This window comes from Caretta caretta, chromosome 12 (genome assembly GCF_965140235.1).
Source record: "Caretta caretta isolate rCarCar2 chromosome 12, rCarCar1.hap1, whole genome shotgun sequence".
Lineage (NCBI taxonomy): Eukaryota > Metazoa > Chordata > Testudines > Cheloniidae > Caretta > Caretta caretta.
In genome coordinates this window covers 31,060,883-31,081,423 of record NC_134217.1, presented here as the reverse complement: position 1 = coordinate 31,081,423, position 20,541 = coordinate 31,060,883, and the positions used below count along the sequence as shown (strand labels likewise).

Below are 20,541 nucleotides of genomic sequence, written 5' to 3'. Positions count from 1 at the left end.
GAAAAACCTCCTAAGCTTATCTTTACCAGCTTAGGTCAAAACTTCCCCAAGGTACAAAATATTCCACCCGTTGTCCTTGGACTGGCCGCTACCACCACCAAACTAATACTGGTTACTGGGGAAGAGCTGTTTGGACGCGTCCTTCCCCCCAAAATACTTCCCAAAACCTTGCACCCCACTTCCTGGACAAGGTTTGGTAAAAAGCCTCACCAATTTGCCTAGGTGACTACAGACCCAGACCCTTGGATCTTAAGAACAATGAACAATCCTCCCAACACTTGCACCCCCCCTTTCCTGGGAAATGTTGGATAAAAAGCCTCACCAATTTGCATAGGTGACCACAGACCCAAACCCTTGGATCTGAGAACAATGAAAAAGCATTCAGTTTCTTACAAGAAGACTTTTAATAAAAATAGAAGTAAATAGAAATGAAGAAATCCCCCCTGTAAAATCAGGATGGTAGATATCTTACAGGGTAATTAGATTCAAAAACATAGAGAACCCCTCTAGGCAAAACCTTAAGTTACAAAAAAGATACACAGACAGAAATAGTTATTCTATTCAGCACAATTCTTTTCTCAGCCATTTAAAGAAATCATCATCTAACACATACCTAGCTAGATTACTTACTAAAAGTTCTAAGACTCCATTCCTGGTCTATCCCCGACTAAGAAGACTACAGACAGACAGACCCTTTGTTTCTCTCCCTCCTCCCAGCTTTTGAAAGTATCTTGTCTCCTCATTGGTCATTTTGGTCAGGTGCCAGCGAGGTTACCTTTAGCTTCTTAACCCTTTACAGGTGAGAGGAGCTTTCCCCTGGCCAGGAGGGATTTCAAAGGGGTTTACCCTTCCCTTTATATTTATGACAGGGGGTAATAGGCACCTATATAAGGCAAAGCCCCGAATATCAGGACTGTCCTATAAAATCAAGACATCTGGTCACCCTAAAAAGAGAAGGAGTACTTGTGGCACCTTAGAGACTAACCAATTTATTTGAGCATAAGCTTTCGTGAGCTACAGCTTGAGCCACAAGTACTCCTTCTCTTTTTGCGAATACAGACTAACACGGCTGTTACTCTGAAAACTGGTCACCCTAGTCACAAGAGTTTTATCTTCTAGATCAAGATTAACATCCACAGGTGTCAAGATGCTGAAGGCCGCACAAGAATTTTTGCTTGATAGAGGTAACATTTCTTTTCAACGTACATATTCAATTCACAGAACCAAATCAACATCTGAGGCTCACTAACTGGCAGAGTAGTCCCTTTTCCTTGAAAAACTAGGCTAATGTATAGATTGCATGAAAAGTGCTGCATGCATTCCTCACAAATGGGACACATGCACAAAGCCTGGGCATACAGCTTGCTTCCTGTCTTCCTATATTTCTGTTGGGTAACAGTTGGAGAGCCAAGCCTTAAAGATCAGGTTTTAATTTCAATCACAATAATTTAATCAGCAAGTGTCTGTCATTCAATCATTCTTTATAGGCGTTACCCCCAGGTAGACAATACTTTGAGAAAAGGATGGAGGCAAGTGTCAAACTTATCTTGCTGTTCTGAGTTAGATGTTTTATCTACTCTTGTTACATCTATACCTTACAAGCGTCTTCATGTAACAGAAATTTAAGTTTGCCAATAATTTAATCTTTATTTGAAGTAACTGTTGTCTTAATATTGAAAAAAGTAAAAGAAACATTTCTTTAGACTTTTTGTTAAGAAAAAATAAACGTTACATTTATTTTTAATATCTGCTTAAAAGACTGAAATCTGATAGGAATAAATACATGTAAGTTTCTCAACACAAAAGGCTGCACGATATTTTATTCATCCACATTTTGAAGAATTTTCTTGAGAATATAGTTAACATCTGGAGCTATGTAGCTCTGCCCAACTGTTATGCTTACACTCAGTTAGAAAAATGCATCAATAATACAATATAAAAAGCTCCCTAACTCCTCTTTCTGGAGCATAGATTTCAATGTTCATCAGAGCAACTATGTGTACTAACAGCACCGTAGTGTTTTTCATTAAGCTTTAAAGTCAATTAAGCTGCGAATTGGAACAATCATTCCTCCTTTGCAAAGTATTGATATTCTTTCTTGGCTGCTTTAGGGCCTTTCCACTACTCAAGGAGAGATTTGTTTGACAATGTATGATTAAAATTAATTATAGCTCTAAAATTCCAATTTCCTTTCTTCTGAGTAAGAAATTATCAAACTCAGTTTTAAACTGACATTGAGCTTTATCGTGCATGGGCAACTTCATTTTCAAGACATCTACTATAAAGCAACAAATGTCTGTCTTTGGTTTGATTCCTTTACAATATATCTCTCAGTCCATACCAACATACTCCACTACTATTCCGTCAAATGTGAGTGGGTTTGGGGTTGTTGGTTTTTTATCTTTTGGTTTTAAAAAAGAAAAGCTACAATGGCCACACTTGAAAAGTTGTTGCTTTAGGTATCCAGATAAGACAATTATTTCTGTATTTGCAGTACTATCTAAACTTCACTATACTTTACTATAGGAAGTAAGTAGAATACCGCAAGTACAACATTAAATGTTATGCAGTTACCGTTCCCTAATGTAGCTGACAAGTTTTCAAGTGTGATCATTGCAGAGTTGGTATCCAAGTCCTCACAAAATAGCATTTTGGACATAAATAGCAGAACATTCATGGTTTTCTACATTGGTCTTCAACAACCAGCCAAGTCATCCCCTGTGGTTTTTTAATTTACAGTGCATGCAACTGCTGATCTGACGAACCTTGTTTTCCTGGATATCATCAGTATTATCCTCAAATCCTTTAGATCAAGTTTTTTTCAGTCCACATGATTTTTTTTTAAGCTTACTTTTATATCTGAATTGCAACATTAACTAAAAAGAGATAATCTAAAGCTGATTTTTGTGTTACAATAACTGATTCTTTTGTAGTAACAAAACTAACACCAACAAAAAAAGCTAGCTCTCTACTAATACTAATGGAACCTACATTTTATGGCACTATTGATGATGATCTCATAAATCAAACACACCAGAAGTTAAGGGCTTTACTCAGGTTGTTCTCATAAATTCATTTAATCATACTGTACTTCATAACTTACTTCTTTGAATTCTGTATCATAATAGGTCTTCACATTTTTTTAAACAAGAATTATATTTTTCCCATAGAAAGTTTAGATATGCAATACATACATAACAAGTCAATACAAGAGAATCAAAACTTTAAACAAAAATATTTGTTTCTTTAATCATGTTCCGGGTAGTTAAACATTCCTGATTACTTTAAAATAAGCAGAATACTTCTCAGGTTCATTAGAAGTTGTAAGTGCTCAGGACCTCTTAGTATTTGGCCCTACATTAAACAGACTGTAAAGGCTGCAAAGGGAAATACTCAAAGTAAGAAATGTGAATCTTAAGGAAGAACACACAACCTTAACTCTGCCCAAATATGCATTCGTATCAAAAGAACATAAGAATGGTGACACTATGTCAGATGAATCATCCATATAGCCCAGCATCCTGTCTTCCAACAGTGGATGATACCAGATGTATCAGACGGAATGAAGAGAACAGTGATCCATGCCCTGTCGTCCAGTCCCAGCATCAGGAAGTCAGAGGCACATGGACACAGAGAGCATGGGGTTGTGTCCCTGATCATCTTGACTAATAGCTATTGATGAACCTATCCTCCATGAATTTATTTATTTCTTTTTTAACTCCGTTACAATTTTGGCCTTCACAACATCCCCTGACAATGAGTTCCACAGGTTGACTGAGTTGTGTGATACAAATCTTTAATCACACTATTTCTCAAACATTTTTCTAAAACCTTAGATCTGTTACAAGTGTTTGTGTCTTATTTGCTACTCTTGTAAACACACTAAGTTTGTTGTTATAATGGTACATTTGTGACTTTTATATGAGTATCATAAGCAGTAGTATAAATTTCTAAAATTATCACACATGCAGTGTCTCCAACAAAAATCAGATAAAATTAATTATTGAAAATATTCATAGACAATATTCAGAGAAAAAAACATTAGATTTCCATTAGATTTGTGAATTTTTAAAAGCTGTTTTATCTACTTAAGTATTACAAATTACAAATTATCTTCCCCCTTTTATTTAGGATAACTGTGTTGTGTCTCTTTCTCTCTCCCACCCCCATTCTCCTCAAGATTGCTTACAATTTGATGTAAATTTTAAGCATGTTGTAATTCGCCAACTAATTCTCTCCTGGTTACACACTCCAAGTAATTAAAGTTCAGTAATAACTTATTCTTTCTGCTCCAGCACCTGCATTTCATTTGTTTATTTTCCCAGAGTCATAAATCTGAGGGACTGTCAAAATGCCACAATATTAGTGCAATAATCAAATTTAATTAGTGCCTCTCAATAAACAACAAAGCCATTACAAAGATGCACTGAAGGTTCTCCAGCTACCTAGTTTACAGATGAGATTGTATTCTGAACAATTAGAATTTGAGAACTGTTAGTAAATAAATGTAGTGGGTTTTTTTTTAAGTAATTTGACCAAGACAGTAATCTTCATTCAATTACCAATGCATTAACTTTCGGTGAGGTAATATATGTACTTACACAAGTAGTCTGGTACTCTTGTTGTCTGTACAACGTACTAAAAACAATTGTTGCTTTCACTGACTTTTGATAACTTCTGGAAAAGTACTTTTTAAATTAAATGTGCAAAGCAAATTATATGTAAGAGGCACTCACCATTATTTCATGTCATTTCACTCTTCTGTTGAAATAATTTAATTACATTTACTTATGGACATTTAGAAAGAGAACAAACCAATTCAAAAGAGGGACTACTCAAAAATCCAGCGATGTTGGAAGATAATCTAAAGCCAAATTTAAAAGCAACACAAATACAATCTTCTAGTGGGCCCTTTAGATATTCCACTGGTGTTATTGCAACAAAGAAAACAGGCAGCTTCCATTTCAGTTAGGACTATGGAAAAAACAAACCTTAAAATACAGTATTTGGAATTTACAGGCCCAAGAGAGAGAAAGCTTTAATCCAAAATACCTTCTTCAAAAAACTGGGCTCCAGAAATGATTTTTCTTCTTATGTGGCATCTCCACTAAAGGAGGTTTGCAATCACGGTAGCACATTCCATACGACCCTCCACTAATCTCTTAGTGGATGAATAGTCCTTTTGATTCATCCAGCATATCACATCATCCATTAATTTTCCCTTCCAGTACCCGTAAACTTGCATCACCAGCTGAAGCCCTTACAATGTGCCCTGCAAATCAAATCTTTCTTTTCATAAGATTTCTGACTAGCATTTGCTGAGTTCCAATAATCTCCAATACTTTTTCATTACATGTCTCTATCAATGATATTTTTAAAGTTCTTCTATGACATCATAATTTCAGATTGATTGTTTGAATCCCCATGTTTCACAGCTGTAATTTAACACAGACCAAATGCAAGGTTTTAAGAGTTGGAATTTAGTCTTCAGATTTATGTTCCTTCTCCTCAGGTGTTTATTCTTCCAGAATGTCTCTTTCGCTGTTGCTATTCTGGTGCTGACTTCAGTATCTGATCTTCCATCTTTTGTATTGATGCTTCCTAAGTAGCAAAAACGTCTCACTTACTGTATGGCTATGTTATGCACTATAATCTTGCATGTCTTTCTAGGATCCTTGCATGCCACCATGGTTTTTGACTTGTCCACATATGACCTTAGATAGACCATACTCTTTGTCATATGAATATATAATCTCCACTAACTGCACAGACCTTCTTCTGAATCAGCCAACAGTGCCGTGTCATCTGCATAGCAAATATTATTCCATTTTCCATTCATCTTAATACCTTCTTCTGCTTAATTTCATCTAAACTTGCTACAAGTGTTGAGTAAAGTCAGTGATATTATACAAACCTAACTCTTCTCTTGATCCCTACTAGATTTTCATTTCAATTTCCCATTATAATCGCCTTTTGATTCCAATATAAATTATTTTATTACTCAGTTTGTATCCATCAATCCCTACAGATCTTAATATATTAAGTAATTTGTATGAGAAGAATGACTTCCCAAATAAAAGTATACCTAACAAGTATACGGTTTTCTCGATTTCAATTGATCTTTCTAATATGAGCTTCAAGTTCATAATGGCATTTAGTATGCCCTTTCCACATTTTAAGCCATATTGTTTGCTTATTTCCTTATCAATCTTTCCTTGTATTCTGCTCACAAAAGTATCTTAGAGGCATGCAGTGTTAGACTGACTGTTCTGTAGTCTTTACAATCCATAGAGTTGTTCTTTTTGGGGATTTGGCTACACAGTGAGGTTGTAACGTCTTTTGGAAATTCTGCTGTCTCAAGCATATTCTTCATTCCTCTGACAGGACTTACAAACTTTCAACCCCTATGCTTTTAAACAATTCAGCCAGTATACCATCACAACATAGTGCTTTTCCATTCACATACTTTTTATTGCTGCCATGATTTCTTCATCCATTATTGGCAGGTTTACCTCATTCATCTCTAGTTGAGCTTTTCAGGAATATCTTCACCATATAGTTCCTTGACACATTCTCATCATCTCTCATTCTTGTCTTTAAGGTCTGTCAAATATTGTCCATTTTTGCAACATCCAAGGATACCTGAAGAGAGGTTCTGGCTAAAAGTTGACCCTCCTTAATGTTGGCCTAGAAGTGTTCTCTATGGTCCTGTGGAAGATATTCAATAAAGGATGCAAACTTGTAATTCAGGTAGTCATACTTGTCCACAATCACCTGATCAGTATCAGATCACAAACTGAGGGTTGCAAAAGAGTTAAGCCTTCCATCCAAAACATTCTAACCTTTTCTGGTCCTTGTCATAAAAGGAATCGACCTGGGAAAATGCTGTCCACCCCAGTCATTTACGGCATCCACCACCAGGGAATTGGTGGGGATGGGAAAACAAAAATTCTAAGTCTCTGGGGGGAACATAATATTCCTTATTTGCCCATTTACAAGTTGGAAGGAGGGACAAAATAGGGATTTGAGGGGTAGTCTCTTCATCCACCCCCTAGCCTTCTGTTCCTCAAAGGTCTTCTGAAGTTGGGAGGAGACCATGTGACCATCATTTCCTGGCGCAGTGGATCCAGAGGTCTGGCAATTACTGTTGATACACCACCCAAGAATCACAGTATAGCCATTGGAGAGGTCCATATGGGAGAGAGGGAGGTAGCCATGATGTGGTTGAAGGTCTTTGTCAAAGTATGTGTTTCTGCAATTATGCGGAGAGGATAAGGAGGAGACTATCCTCAATGTCCTCTGATGGAGGGGACCCAGTAGAAACAGGTGGAGAATCCTGCGGTACTGTGAAGCGCTGGTAAACCAGAGACCCATAAGCAGTGGGGACTCCAGCTTGTCTAACCTGACAAGTCTCTGAAGTAACTGAATGCCTGCGGTACCAAGTGGGTCTGTACCAACACAGCAGCTGACTTGGGTGGTACCACTGGTTTGGAGTGTGTAGGTGCCAGGGCCAAAGGTGTGTACTTTGATTTTGTCAGTACCAATGCAGCAGAGTGAGAAGACACCATTGGTAAGTCTGAAATAGACTGTGCCAATTTGGAGACAGATGGTACTAAGGCCCGCTGGTGGTGTTTTTCTTTAAAATGCTTTGGGATCTCCCTGCTCCACCAGTACCAGAGGAAGAGTCTTTTGCCTCCATGGTACCAAGTTGAGAAGCTGAGGCCGCTGATATCATAGACCTAGCAGGAGGCATGCATGAGTTGGACACACTAGAGCTCTGTCACAGGCCCAGGCATCGAAGAAGGAATAGAAGGCAGTTTACCTGCTTAGGCCTATGTACCCTCTAAGCACGTCACGAGGTTATATAGGCCGAATGGACAATGCTAACAGAAAATCTCCAATTGAGGGCTTAAGAGGCACATGTACACCTGAAGTGGAGCCCCAACAGGGATAGTACTCGAAGGAGAATAAGTATTTATGAGACAAAAATGATTTCCTTGAAACACCTTATAGGCAGAATTTTATGGAACTCTCAAAGTAATAGTGACCAAGGGAGCAAGGGCATTACACTGAATCTCAAGAATAATTAAGCACATATTTAAATGCTTATGAAATTCTCTGTCACCAATGGCATTTGCTTCATTAGTCCTTTCAAATTTTTTAGCATTAAAATAACCTTCCAACCATAGTATAATGATGCTTAAAATTAACCGTACATACACATTATAAAATGGCACAGCTCCTTTGTTCCATCTGTAAATACATTTACGCACTAAAGTGATTATTACAATACAAAGAAAGCTGTTTTCTTGAATTCTGATAAGTGAAAAATAACATTTATAAAACAGCATATACTGCACAAAACGAACTCATCAGCGTACACGGCACATTGTTTTGAAGATAGTAGAATTTGCTAAGCGTTCAAAAAAATATGTTTCCTTACCCATTCCTCTAGGATACATTGTACAGCTTTGTTGGCTCTCGACATATTTCTGCAGGCAAGAATGACATAGGCACCATGGAGTGCAAGAGACTTTGCAGTTTCAAATCCTATGATAAAATAAAAATTAAAAAAAACAAAAATTCCAATCAGAGAAAGATGAGTCTTCATGAAACTAGCAAGAGGTATAAACTCATGTTTCAAGGGAGATGGAGCCAGGAATTTAGGAATTTCTTTAATATGCATCTCCACTGTTCTAGTTACTTGAGTCTGTTTTTGTAAGGGCACATATGCAAAAAGGTGACGGACACTTGAGTGTACTTAAACTGTGCCTGGCATGCATATGCAAGTCAAGTCTGCATACAGGTAAATGCGCACAGGACTTTAGGATCACAAAATTTAGGTGCATGCAAAACTCCACATGGGCTCTTACAAGTATAGCACCTTAACCCCTCTGCCTCAGTTTCTTCATTTATAAAATGAGGAAAATTACTATTATTTATTTGTATTACCATAGTACCTAGAAGCCCAACTTCTTACCTTACTGAGTTGTTATGAAGATTTAGCAGTTAGGGTGAAATCCAGGCCCTACCGATTGCAATGGGAGCTTTGCCACTGACTTCAATGGGGCTAGGATTTCAGCCTTAACTCCCACAATACACGAAGAATTGCAATAGTGCTATATAAGTGCTAATGGTGATAATAACTCAGACCAGATTTTCTCTTCAAAACTGAGATCATAAACTCATCTGAAATTATGGATTTCTCTCCTGCCCACAATTAATAGAAAAGGTGAGTTTTGTTGTTTCTTTAAAATGCTGCATCAAGCCTTGAATGGAAGCATAGGTTGTTATGTTTGCCAAGACAGCACGGAAAGGGATGAGGAGAAGGGGCCCAGGTGTGCCTACAGGCTTGGATGGATTTAACACACCTGGAGCTGGCCTGTGATTGACCGATATGAGGGCCACTTACGGCAGGATTGATGCCAGCCAGTGGAAGTGCCTCCCTTGCTGATCTTCCCCATCCACTCCCCTCTATTTGTTAAGGGCCTGTATCATGACACTGGGGGACACAGCCTCAAGCTGGTGTTAACTGCCATTGGCTCATTACAGTTACCTGAAATGGGCCTATGCTAGTTTACACCATCTGAGAATCTGCCTTTGAGTGTGCAGAGTGCCTGATTTAAAGTGCACAGGGTTGGGTCAATAACTAGGGTTCCACCTGGGGCAAGTTGGTTTGTGTTTGTGGGGCATTCAGCATGATCACTGGGTGTTCTGTTGCTATGGAACACTAACAATGAAAGAGAAATTTCCATCTAACTGAAAGAGGCAACTCACCATAACAGCACTTAATGAGTTCCAATTAGAAAAGCTTAAAACTAGAACATAAAGAATCAAATCATAATGCCCAATAATTTGAGGATGAACATATTACAAAGCCACAGAGAAGGGGAGGCTATTTGTTCCAGCTTTATGTAGTTTAAAGCATATTCATGTTTTCCTTTTAAAATTTGTTTACCAAGGAAAAAACATATTAAGTTATGCTGCCTCACTCCCAAAAATGCCCTAGGGCAAAAAGAAATTCAGTTACAACATAGGGTATAACAGATTATAGAAACAACAGACACCAGACAAATGTATACCATTCTCTGCAATTACATACTTATGGTATTTAAGCCCAAGCAATTTTCCTGTATCTCTTTTCAAACCATTCATTGTACTAAGCAACTTTAATTACCTGGAAATTCATTGTATGCGCACGAATGTACCTTCCGTACATGCAGAGGATATTTCCCCTGTTCCTAATTCCTTTTTGAGCACATACAGCAGGGTAATTTTAAAATGTAACGAACGTGGCATGTGTTGTTTTGCAACATTGTTTGCTAGCCATATGCTAGTAGTTTTACAAAAAAAGTACTAATTTTAATAGCTCTACATATTGGTAAAATCTGGTTTGAACCCTTGAGAATCATGTTTTTTGTATTGTAAGACTAGCAGTGTGGAGCTGATGACCAGTTTAATTAGCTAAATGTTGCTGCACTTAGCCAAGCCTACCCTGTGCCATATTTTGTGCAAAATAATTAACTCCACACCTCTCACATTTTCAGTTAATAACTTGTTTCTTCTTATAAAACATATGAACAGTCTGACAAAGTTTAAAATTGAAATAATAAAGTTACATGTTAAAATTTAGCTAATTTTACCCTGCACACACCAACATAACAATCAACAGTAAATTAACTTAAACCAATAACAATATTCAGGATTTAGGCAAAAAATGGAGAAACATTGCACCTTTAAATCCCCCACAAAAAAAAAAAAATCTGCTTTTAAAAAAAGCACAATACCAGGAATCAATCTTGATTCTTAATAACTGAAAAGTTGTTCAGGGTGAACACTAGAGAGTGTACAGAGGTAGAGAAGAAGGATGATCCAGTGGTTAGGGACCGAGCCTAGGACTCTGGAGACCTGGATTTGATTCCTTGCTCTGCCACAGATTTTCTGTAAGATCTTGGCCAAGTCACTTAGTCTCTCTGTGCCTCAGTTCCTCATCTGTAAAATGGGGATAAATGCACTTCTCTACCTCACAGGGGTGTTGAGGTTAAGTACATGTTCAAGATTGTGAAGCATACAGATACTATGATAACGGGAGTCACTTAAGTAAGATAGATGGAGAAAAAGGATCGTTAGCAAGCATACCTTTGAAGTCATAATCCAACTATCCAACAGCGTGTGACCTGGAAGGCTATAGCAGCAGAAAGAAATGAGACGTGGCCAGCCAAAGAAGAGAGAGGAGACGAAAGAGGAGGTGGTCAGGAGATACCTTCACAATCACCACTATGTAACAACGGTGCCAGCAGAAGTAGGGAGAGGAAGAGAGGACAGAACAGCTATGGCTCCCCCAGTACTGTCTTCCAGCCATTTATTTACATGCCAGATTTCAGCTCAGGGAATAGATGAAATCCTGGCTCTACTGACATCTATGGGCATTTTTCCATTGACTTTAATGGGACCAGGATTTTACCCAACGTTTATAGAATAAATATAAACCCTGAAGATAGCTTGTTTTTATAATGACGGGCCAACTCTACAATCTACTCATTGAACAACCAGAGCCCATCCTGGGGCCTCGCACACTGCGCTACCCCACCAGCATCCCACCCCCAGAAACAGCAAGGGACAAAATGCAGAATCCAGAAGGCTGACCTAGGGACTGGGTAAGGAGAAGAGCTGAGGGTGGGAAGCAGAAACTAACAGGTGCAGGAGAGCAAGAGTTGGCGGTGGAGGAAGTACAGAAGCAAGAACTGGAAAAGCAGGCTCCAAGTGTGGCAAAAGCAAGGGAGCACCAGCAAGATGTGCAGGAGAACTGAAGCAGCGTCTGAGTGGGCAAGAGAGGGCTGTATGCATGGATGGGGATTCAGCACTGGTCCTAGGGATATACCAGATAAGTGATGTGGATAAGTTTGTTGCAAAGGTGGTAGACTATGACATTTGTTTGGGGGTTGGAAGAGCTGGGGGAGTGGTGAGAACAAGCAGGTATGTTAATACAAGAGAAGCATGTGGCCATCAGGAAGACAAAGAGGCAGCATTTCAGTAACCATCTGTTGTCTTTGACAAGGAAACAGTTCCCTCCAGCCATTTCCTCAGAATCCCTCTGGAAACTGGAGGGACCAGCTGTGAATGCAACTCTCACATGTAGGATACACAAATCTGAATCAGGTCCAGGAAATTAAGGGAGATCAAAACAAGCAAAAAGTCATACACATTGCATTACAATGTTGAGTACATATCAGTAACTTAAGGGTAAACTATTACAAGGATGTTGCAATTATACCCAAAACAAACCTCACAAATCCAAGAAATTCAGAGGTAAATTTACATTTAAAAGGTTTCAGAGTAACAGCCGTGTTAGTCTGTCTTTGCAAAAAGAAAAGGAGTACTTGTGGCACCTTAGAGACTAACCAATTTATTTGAGCATGAGCTTTCGTGAGCTACAGCTCACTTCATCGGATGCATACATTCATCATTCATGCAAACATTCATCGGATGTTTCCACGGTATGCATCCGATGAAGTGAGCTGTAGCTCACGAAAGCTCATGCTCAAATAAATTGGTTAGTCTCTAAGGTGCCACAAGTACTCCTTTTCTTTTTACATATAAAAGAAATCTAAATCACCTTAAAGTACAGAAATGCACAGCTACGGGACCTGAACACCTTAACTCTGCCCCTGTAGCAACACCCTGGGAAGGGATGTTTCTTTAAAACTCAGGGCTCCAAATACCATTAGCATCAATTATAATTGAATGGTTATTTTGAAAAGTTTGAACCTGCTAGGGTAATTTTCTGCAAGAGACACAATGGGGTATATCTTCCACAGAGATAAGTCCACTTTGTTCAGCACTACCAGTGTCATCTGGCTTTAAAACTGGTTTACCCAGCAAAACAGGTAACCCCAATGAAATGGAAATCGACTGGTGGCACAAATGTTATACCATCTGTGCTCCCCAATACTAGTGTAATAAGCAAAAGAGGGTATTGGCAGGAAAAATTGATACATTACATCAATATTTGCAGCACCTTTGACCCTCTGTCATCTGCAGCCAAGTGCAAATTAGAGCGGCCTGCTCTGATGTTACAAAACTAAGAGAATGCCCCTAACAGAATGGAAATATACTACATTAACGTAAATTAATAGTGACTTTTCTTTTTACAAGAGGGAATAAACCATGTGCAAAAATATGCAATACATTTAAAAAATATATACTTCAATAGTAAGGATATAATTACTTACAAAACAAAATTACTACACAGGATAAGAAAAATATGTTTCCCAAAATATGGCAAGGAGAATTGTGCACGCAGAAGGAATCCATGTTGAGGTACAGCCACACTACATTTAAATTCTCTACACAATACAATGTTGAGGCAATAATGTTTTGTAAAACTATACAATAAATTCCAAGTGACTGCCCTGAAAATCTCAAGAGGCAAGACTGACCTGAGGCTGGCTACTATTGATGCCACTGCTGTGGTTGAATGAGCTCTAATCTGACCCTCAAGTGACAATCCTGTTTAAGAATAACAATGAGAAATACATGAAGACAAACATTATGGCACAGTTCTCTTTGTCAAAGGCTGACCTAACGGGTTGGTAACACAACAAACAAAAAGCGTAACTGCTCCAGGTTCGCTACAGAATTTTAAAGCACTCCACCTATAAATTAGAAGGCTTTTTTCACCTAACCTTAATATTTTATTGTCCTTCATATTAAAGTTAGGGAAAATACAGTATTTTATTGCAGTGTAGACATACCCAGTCATTCTGAATGGAGGGGAAGCCTCTTCAGTCCCTCCCCTTCACTACATATAACCTCACTTGACATGTTTGAGTCCCAGGTTTCATGACCCTTCTTCCTGAGGTCAAGGTTTTTCCCTGTATACTCACTGTACCCATCTTGCTAGTTGCTGACTACCATCACTGGGCCAGATTCAGTTGGTGTAAATCGGCATAACTCTATTAAATCCAGTGGTGCAATGTCGATTTACACCTAACTGAGAATATGGCCTCTATCAGATAAGCACCATCGTCCATAGAACAGTCAACAGGATAGCATATCAAAAATAAATAGATCTTTAATCAACTGAGGGAACTTGGTAATAAATATCCTGAGATTGCTCTTCCACATTGGTCTTCTTTAGGGTAGTATGTTGCTCTGCTACCATGGTACAGGACCAGTATATCAGGTTTTTTTATTGGGAGGTGCCATGGTTCCCCCCACTGGAACTCCTGGACCCAGGATCCAAGTAGCCAGCTTCCAAAGAACAAGTTGTCTCTTACTAAATGACTAGTAGTTCTTACACTTTCTTCATACCCTTTCACACCCTGATAGGATGCTCACTTAGTTACAATTAAGATAGCATTCACTTAGCGGGTAGAAAAGTAGGTCTGCTTTAAATCAAACAGCAACCTTTAGAGAGAATAGAGCATAATTTAGTTACATAATATCCCACGAACTAATGATGACGAACTTGCACCAGATGTTTAAGCAATTTAAAGTGTCCTTACTCTAAGTCTCCGTAACAACTAAGTATAACCCAATACAGGAATAAAAGAATTAAAGAAGAGAAAAGATGAAAGCTAAAATATGCTAAATAGTAGCCATTCTGTTACAACTTTTTAGAATGCTCACACAATCATTCATGAATACCTAGAACCAGGTGTCTGGAGACCTTCCCCATATTCAGAAAACCTGTTCCCAGACATCAACTACAAAACATCCACAAAGAAGATATCCAGCCTTCCTCTCCAATCTCCCCAGACTAAAAGCCTAAAACTTGTTGAAAGTTCTCCAAAAACATCTTTTGACTCTCCCTCACCCTGTAATAGAACTCTCAAAGCCTTGAGATTATAAATCCTTGCAATGTAGTTTATTTTACATTTAGAACCTTCACAAGTTTTATTGAGCCCTATGTCACAGGTGGTTTAAACGTAAAAATAACCAACTAATAAAAACTACAAAAGAAAGATGCTCTCTTCTTATAATAGAGTAAAAGCAACAAGTTTGAACTCAAGTGGTAGATAGGATTGGAAGTGAAAAGCATTAGCCTGTTTCTGTGTGGTATGCATGTTTCTTCCCTTTTACATTCTGATGGATTACTTATAGCCTCTACAATAGCAGAAACCAACTGATTTTGTAAGCATGAGCATATTATATTACTAAATTTATATTGTTTTCACAGCTGTATTTGGTTCTCTTTTCACTGCTATGGTCTGTATTTCTCTGTTTCTTAAGACTTTCAGGTTTCCTTTCTGACTTGAAGCAAACTGATCTGTCACAAGGGTCCTCATTTGTACAGCCCAATAAGCTGCTAATCTTCAGAATGAATCAGACCATCTTCTAGAATATTATATTTTTCTTCTAAGTACAAGGAGGTTAAGAAGAATCTTCTTCAAAATTCTTACATAATTTAAGTATTTCCAAAAGAACAGCAGTGGTAGTTGAAAAGTATAATTTCTTTCCGGTTTGCCATGCAGTAAAGAATGAAAATGAAGGTGCAATTTTTTAAAAATAAGGATAAATAAAGGTTGGAACAAAGTACCAAGGGTTGTGGTAGATTCTCCATCACTGGTCATTTTAAAAACAAGATGAAATGTTTTTCTACAGGATATGGTTTAGTTAGAACAGGAGTTAATTCAGGGAAGTCCTATGGTCTGTGTTATGCAGGGGGTCAGATTATTTGATCAAAATAGTCCCTTCTGGCTTTATAATCTATGAATCTATAAAAATCAGCAGCTTTTACTAATATTGCAATCTAAAACATCAGCCATGAAGAGAAACTTTCTTGATGTAAGTGTACACTATGAAAATAGCAACTTTTCCAACTCCTTACACAGCCATATAGGCCATTTGAACTGCAACTTCAGGACCATGTGGCTCCCCATACAAGTTTCAACTCTGGCAATGTGTATTATTCATACAAAGTCAGTCCAGTGGGTCTTCCTTGGAGCAAAGGGGCACTTTAGGGGGAAATGTAGCACAGGACCCCTTTCTCCCAGCTCTGTGTGTCTCCGTGCCATTGAAGCTTTCATCAGAAGTAAATCTCCTTTCTGACCCTGCCTATAACTCAGTATAGAGACATTTATTACACTTTTTACTTAAATTGTAAAATCTTTGAGGGAGAAACAGCCTTTTTGTTCTGTGTTGAAAACTCTAGTGCATAAAGGGGTCCTGGTCCATTACTGGGGCTCTGAGGCACTGCTCCAATACAAATAAAAATAATACTCCCTGTGAATTTTCTTGTGCTATGCACACATGCACAGAACCAACAGAACATTGGCAGTCAGCTCTGACTTTGCTTTACAGAATCTAGTGTGCACCCACAAAGTATCTTTTAAAACCTTGAAAATTTTGATAAACTATAGCCAATTTTTACAAGACCACGCAAGGTATATCGGCAACAGAACCTCCATCTCCCAGCCAAATTTAAAGATTTCAGCTACTGTTCCACTAAGGAACTAGAGCTAATCAAGATAAGCAACTTATTTAAAGAGAAAAAGATTCAGACACCTAACCTTTGTTACTACTGTTAGAACTTAACAGAGGGGAAAAAGGGTTCTTGGGCCATGAACAAACCTGACACATGTATCTTTTGGGCTGAACAGATCAGATCAAAATGATACCTTAAAAAGAAACACTAGTGCAACCTTTACTAGAGGCATTACATACACCCCTTCAAGTGCATTACATACACACCTATTTTGCACTTATCCTGCACCTTTCATTCACAGATGTTTACAAAGGTGGTATAATCCCAGTTCTGCAAGGGAGACACGAGACACACAAAAAGATTAAGCACCTGCTCAAGATCATTTCACAAGTCATCATTACAAGTAGGAATAAACCCCAGTCTCCTGATTTCCAGACCCAAGTTCTATACCAAAGGAACAGACTGCCTCATATGCAACAACAATTTTGAGACCCTTGTCAACTGCACTACATGCAGCAAAGGTAAAATGACTTGGTTCTTGTATAGATGCATCACTGGGATAATTTTAACACAAAGAAAGAACTAAGCACCAACAAAGATGAGCATCGAATAATCAAGCCGTCCTTTTAAACACTCCTTCACTAGAATAAATAAGGCAAATCCGAGCATTCCAAAAAGTTCTGGTGCAGGACTGATGTCCCTTTAAAGCGGAGTTTCGAGATGAAATCACAAATCCTAGCCACTTGACCATTAATTACTTAGGAGTAGGCAATAGATTTCAGCTAAGGTTTTCCTTGCTAGCCATGGTAACTTGGTGTTACACAATAAACCAGATCTTTCATTTTGAATAAACTCAGCCTGTCCCATGCCACAAGATCAATATCTTGCAAGTATTTTTATGGCTGAGAAACTTCTTTACTCCTATACCATTAGCAGAGGCTACAAGGAGTCACTGACAGTTGAAATTAACACACACGTTTCTTGCACGGGAGAACAAAGAAAAACAGTCTCCTCTGCCATGACAACAGATTTCTGCTTCTTGGAAGTGGCTTGAAATACCTGCAGCCTTCTTCCTGGAGATCTTGATAAATCCCGACAGTATTCTCCATGTAACAATTTCCAAACCATGACAAAATACATGGCACAAAGTAATATGCACTTCCTCCTGAATTTTCAGAGTCCAAAAATAAGCAATGAACAACTTCATACACATAGACTGCAATGTTTGGGAACAAATTGTTGTTCTTTTTGAATATCAATACTGAAGAAAAGTAATTCAGCTCCAGAAGTTTGAGTCACACTCAACGTAAATCAAGCAAATTGAATGCCATGCTTTTTAAAAACTCTTTCAAGACTTTAGAAAGAGCAAGTTATATCAAGTATTTTAATATTATTTGTTCATTTTGCTAACAGTAACTTTAGACACTGATTTTCACTGCAAAGTTTCATGTTAAATTTAAGATATATCCTGCCTCTCTGTGTGAGTGAAAAATGGACAATTTTGTTGTTCTTGGCTTCAAGAGTTATGGAGAAAGTCAACCAAAATGAATTAGGATGACGAATGTGTTGGTTCTGTTTTCTATCCAACCAATGTTAAAATAAAAAACAGTTTCACATGTTGTTAAACTCAACAAAAAAGTGTAATATCGTGTTCTAAACAAAACAAAGTAATTATTTTATAGACAATTATATGAGTAGATGACAAAATTGAAAATATTTAATGTGAAAGGAAGACCATCTTCTTTCAACAAATAAAAATACAAAAGCATTCTCTTAGATCAAATATATTGTAAACTATAAAAATAGAAAACTTAAGTATCTAACTGATTTGCTTTTCCTGTGGAAAATTAGCAAATGCACCAAACGAACCAAAGAAAGTTTAATCTCTCTTTTACTGTACAGTAAACACAATATTACAATTACATCAGAGCTATCCAGTAAATGCACTGCAAGATTAGAGCCAAATGTCCTCAGCCAGCCAAAAGTTGATATTTAGTGTAATTACGCTTTCTGAAAAGTCCTACCACCTTATGAGACAACAAAACAGTTGTTTTATATGAAAAAGTCTATGCAGTTGACACACATACCCAGCTAGAACTCCAATAGCTGATCAGATTTACCCTTTCAAAATGTTATAAATCTTGGGTCAACGACTATTAAAAACTATTGGTTATTAACATATGTGAACTTCCATTTCCTAGCTTGATATGGTAAATTGCTATTATTCAATATAAATATCTTGCAGTAGCAGCCAGGAGGTTCCCATCAGGATGAGCCCCATTGTGACAGGCACTCCATTACAGGAAAATCTTGAAGTGCCACTGATAGTTAGGGTTACCAGACACTTCCCATTATAAGACCGTTTTCTACTTGCTTATAGTGTTCCGAAACTAACCATTCAGGCTAAAGTTTTCCATGATGGGTGTCTGCCTCAAAACACAAAGGCGTGGCACACACCCAGAAAAAAAAAGTCTAATGATCTAAGAAAAATCTTGATTATATAAATTACTCAAAATATAATCAGATTATAACCAAGTATTAGTTACTGAACCAAAATCGGAGTTTAATTCAAACTTGTGGATGACCTTTTGAGCAGTGCTTTTTCAGTTATAGAGCATGGGCCCCATTAGACATTTGTTTATGTGATCAGTAGACTGTGGGGTGCGGTGGGAGACTTGTTTGGAATACCCAACTATTTTCAATGCAGTCCCAGTTTGATCCTTGATACCGACTCTTTGGCTTATAAAACACACTTTGGTTGAGATTTTCTTAAGTAGTCTAAAGGATTTAGACACACTTCTTCTATTAAAATGGAAGACGCGTCTAAATACAGTAAACGGCATTCAAAAATCTCAGCCTTTGTTTCTTTGTTGAACTTTTTATTCCCTTATTCTGTTCAGTCATAGGATATGCTCCTACCAAAAGGTGAGATTGTGCTTAAATATTCCTATTGTCTGCAGCATGTGGCACCATGGCCAGGTTAGCTATCACTTATGGTGTCATGTTACCACCATTACAATCCCTTATAGATATTTACACAAGTTTTCACTACCTTTGAACAATTTCACATTTGTAAGCAGGTCATGATTTATTTGAACTTTATAATCTCCTCAGTGTTTTATTAAGCATGGTCCAAGTTCATGCCTTCTTTCGGTTGTCTTTACATGTGAGAGTTTGGCTTCCAGCAAGACAGACGGTCATCTATAACACAAATCATTCTTTATATTTAAAAGAAAAATCTGAATTTGGCAATTTTATATTTGGTTAATGTTTTTATGAGAATTTCTGTGGACTAATATTTCATTTGCGCTGTGATTTATTTTCATCTCTTGTCTTTGTAGCATTTCATTCTCAAACACTGTCACCTAGGTTTTCTCACATGTGTCTTTGAATGTAACAATTAAGCATACAACTTCACAGTAGCTAGGCATAAATGACAAGCTACACATCAAAAAGGGACATCTACACATAGTTAGCATGATCATAAAACTACATGCACATGTGCAATTATAAAAATCTGAGCCTGTAACATTTTTTTAAAAATAAGTTATTTTTTATATTAGTGTTTCCCCTATTCCCCAATTTTATTTGGATTGTTTTTCTTAGAAAAAATATATTGGCTGAAATTAGCATATGCCTGTTTATTCTAAAATTAATATACTTTTACCTGTCATAGACAGTGGAAATATGTTGCTACGCCACGAATAGGTTGTAAACCCAATCTTTATATGGTAAAGAAAAGAAGAATTCTTGACCATAATGAAAAACTATATTCAAAAGAAGAGGATAATCCAGCTCACATTGACTTCAGGAAGAGGAAGATCAGATCCATGATGGCAGTAAAACTTGACAAAGATGACAATGGTGCGTATTTTCTGTGTCAGACAGCCTTTGAAGACTTTTCTGATCAGTTGTCCATGGGCAGATGCATTAATAAACCTAGCCTGCTTACGAGTGCTGTTACCTTCACACCTTCCAAGGACACAAAATCAGGAGGGGAGAATAAATGTCTTAGTGTGTTACTTAAAGTATCTGTAATGCTTCAGTATCTTTTACTCCAGACAATTGTAAAAACCATGCCAGGAAAACTCACAGTAATAGTGAAAAAAAAT

General features: G+C 37.6%; 1 protein-coding gene across 4 annotated transcripts in view; it reads right to left on the bottom strand.

The window, feature by feature from the left end:
* Positions 1-20,541, bottom strand: part of WWOX (WW domain containing oxidoreductase) — a 687,014-nt gene that overhangs the window by 636,991 nt on the left and 29,482 nt on the right. For 3 of the 4 annotated variants that reach the window (XM_048817033.2, XM_048817032.2, XM_075118433.1), the window contains exon 5: positions 8,444-8,550. In XM_048817033.2, coding sequence (XP_048672990.1) covers positions 8,444-8,550 — 107 coding nt within the window. Of the gene's footprint in view, positions 1-1,783; positions 6,709-8,443; positions 8,551-20,541 lie in introns of those variants that run through there. The other variant, XM_048817035.2, reaches the window with a different exon arrangement.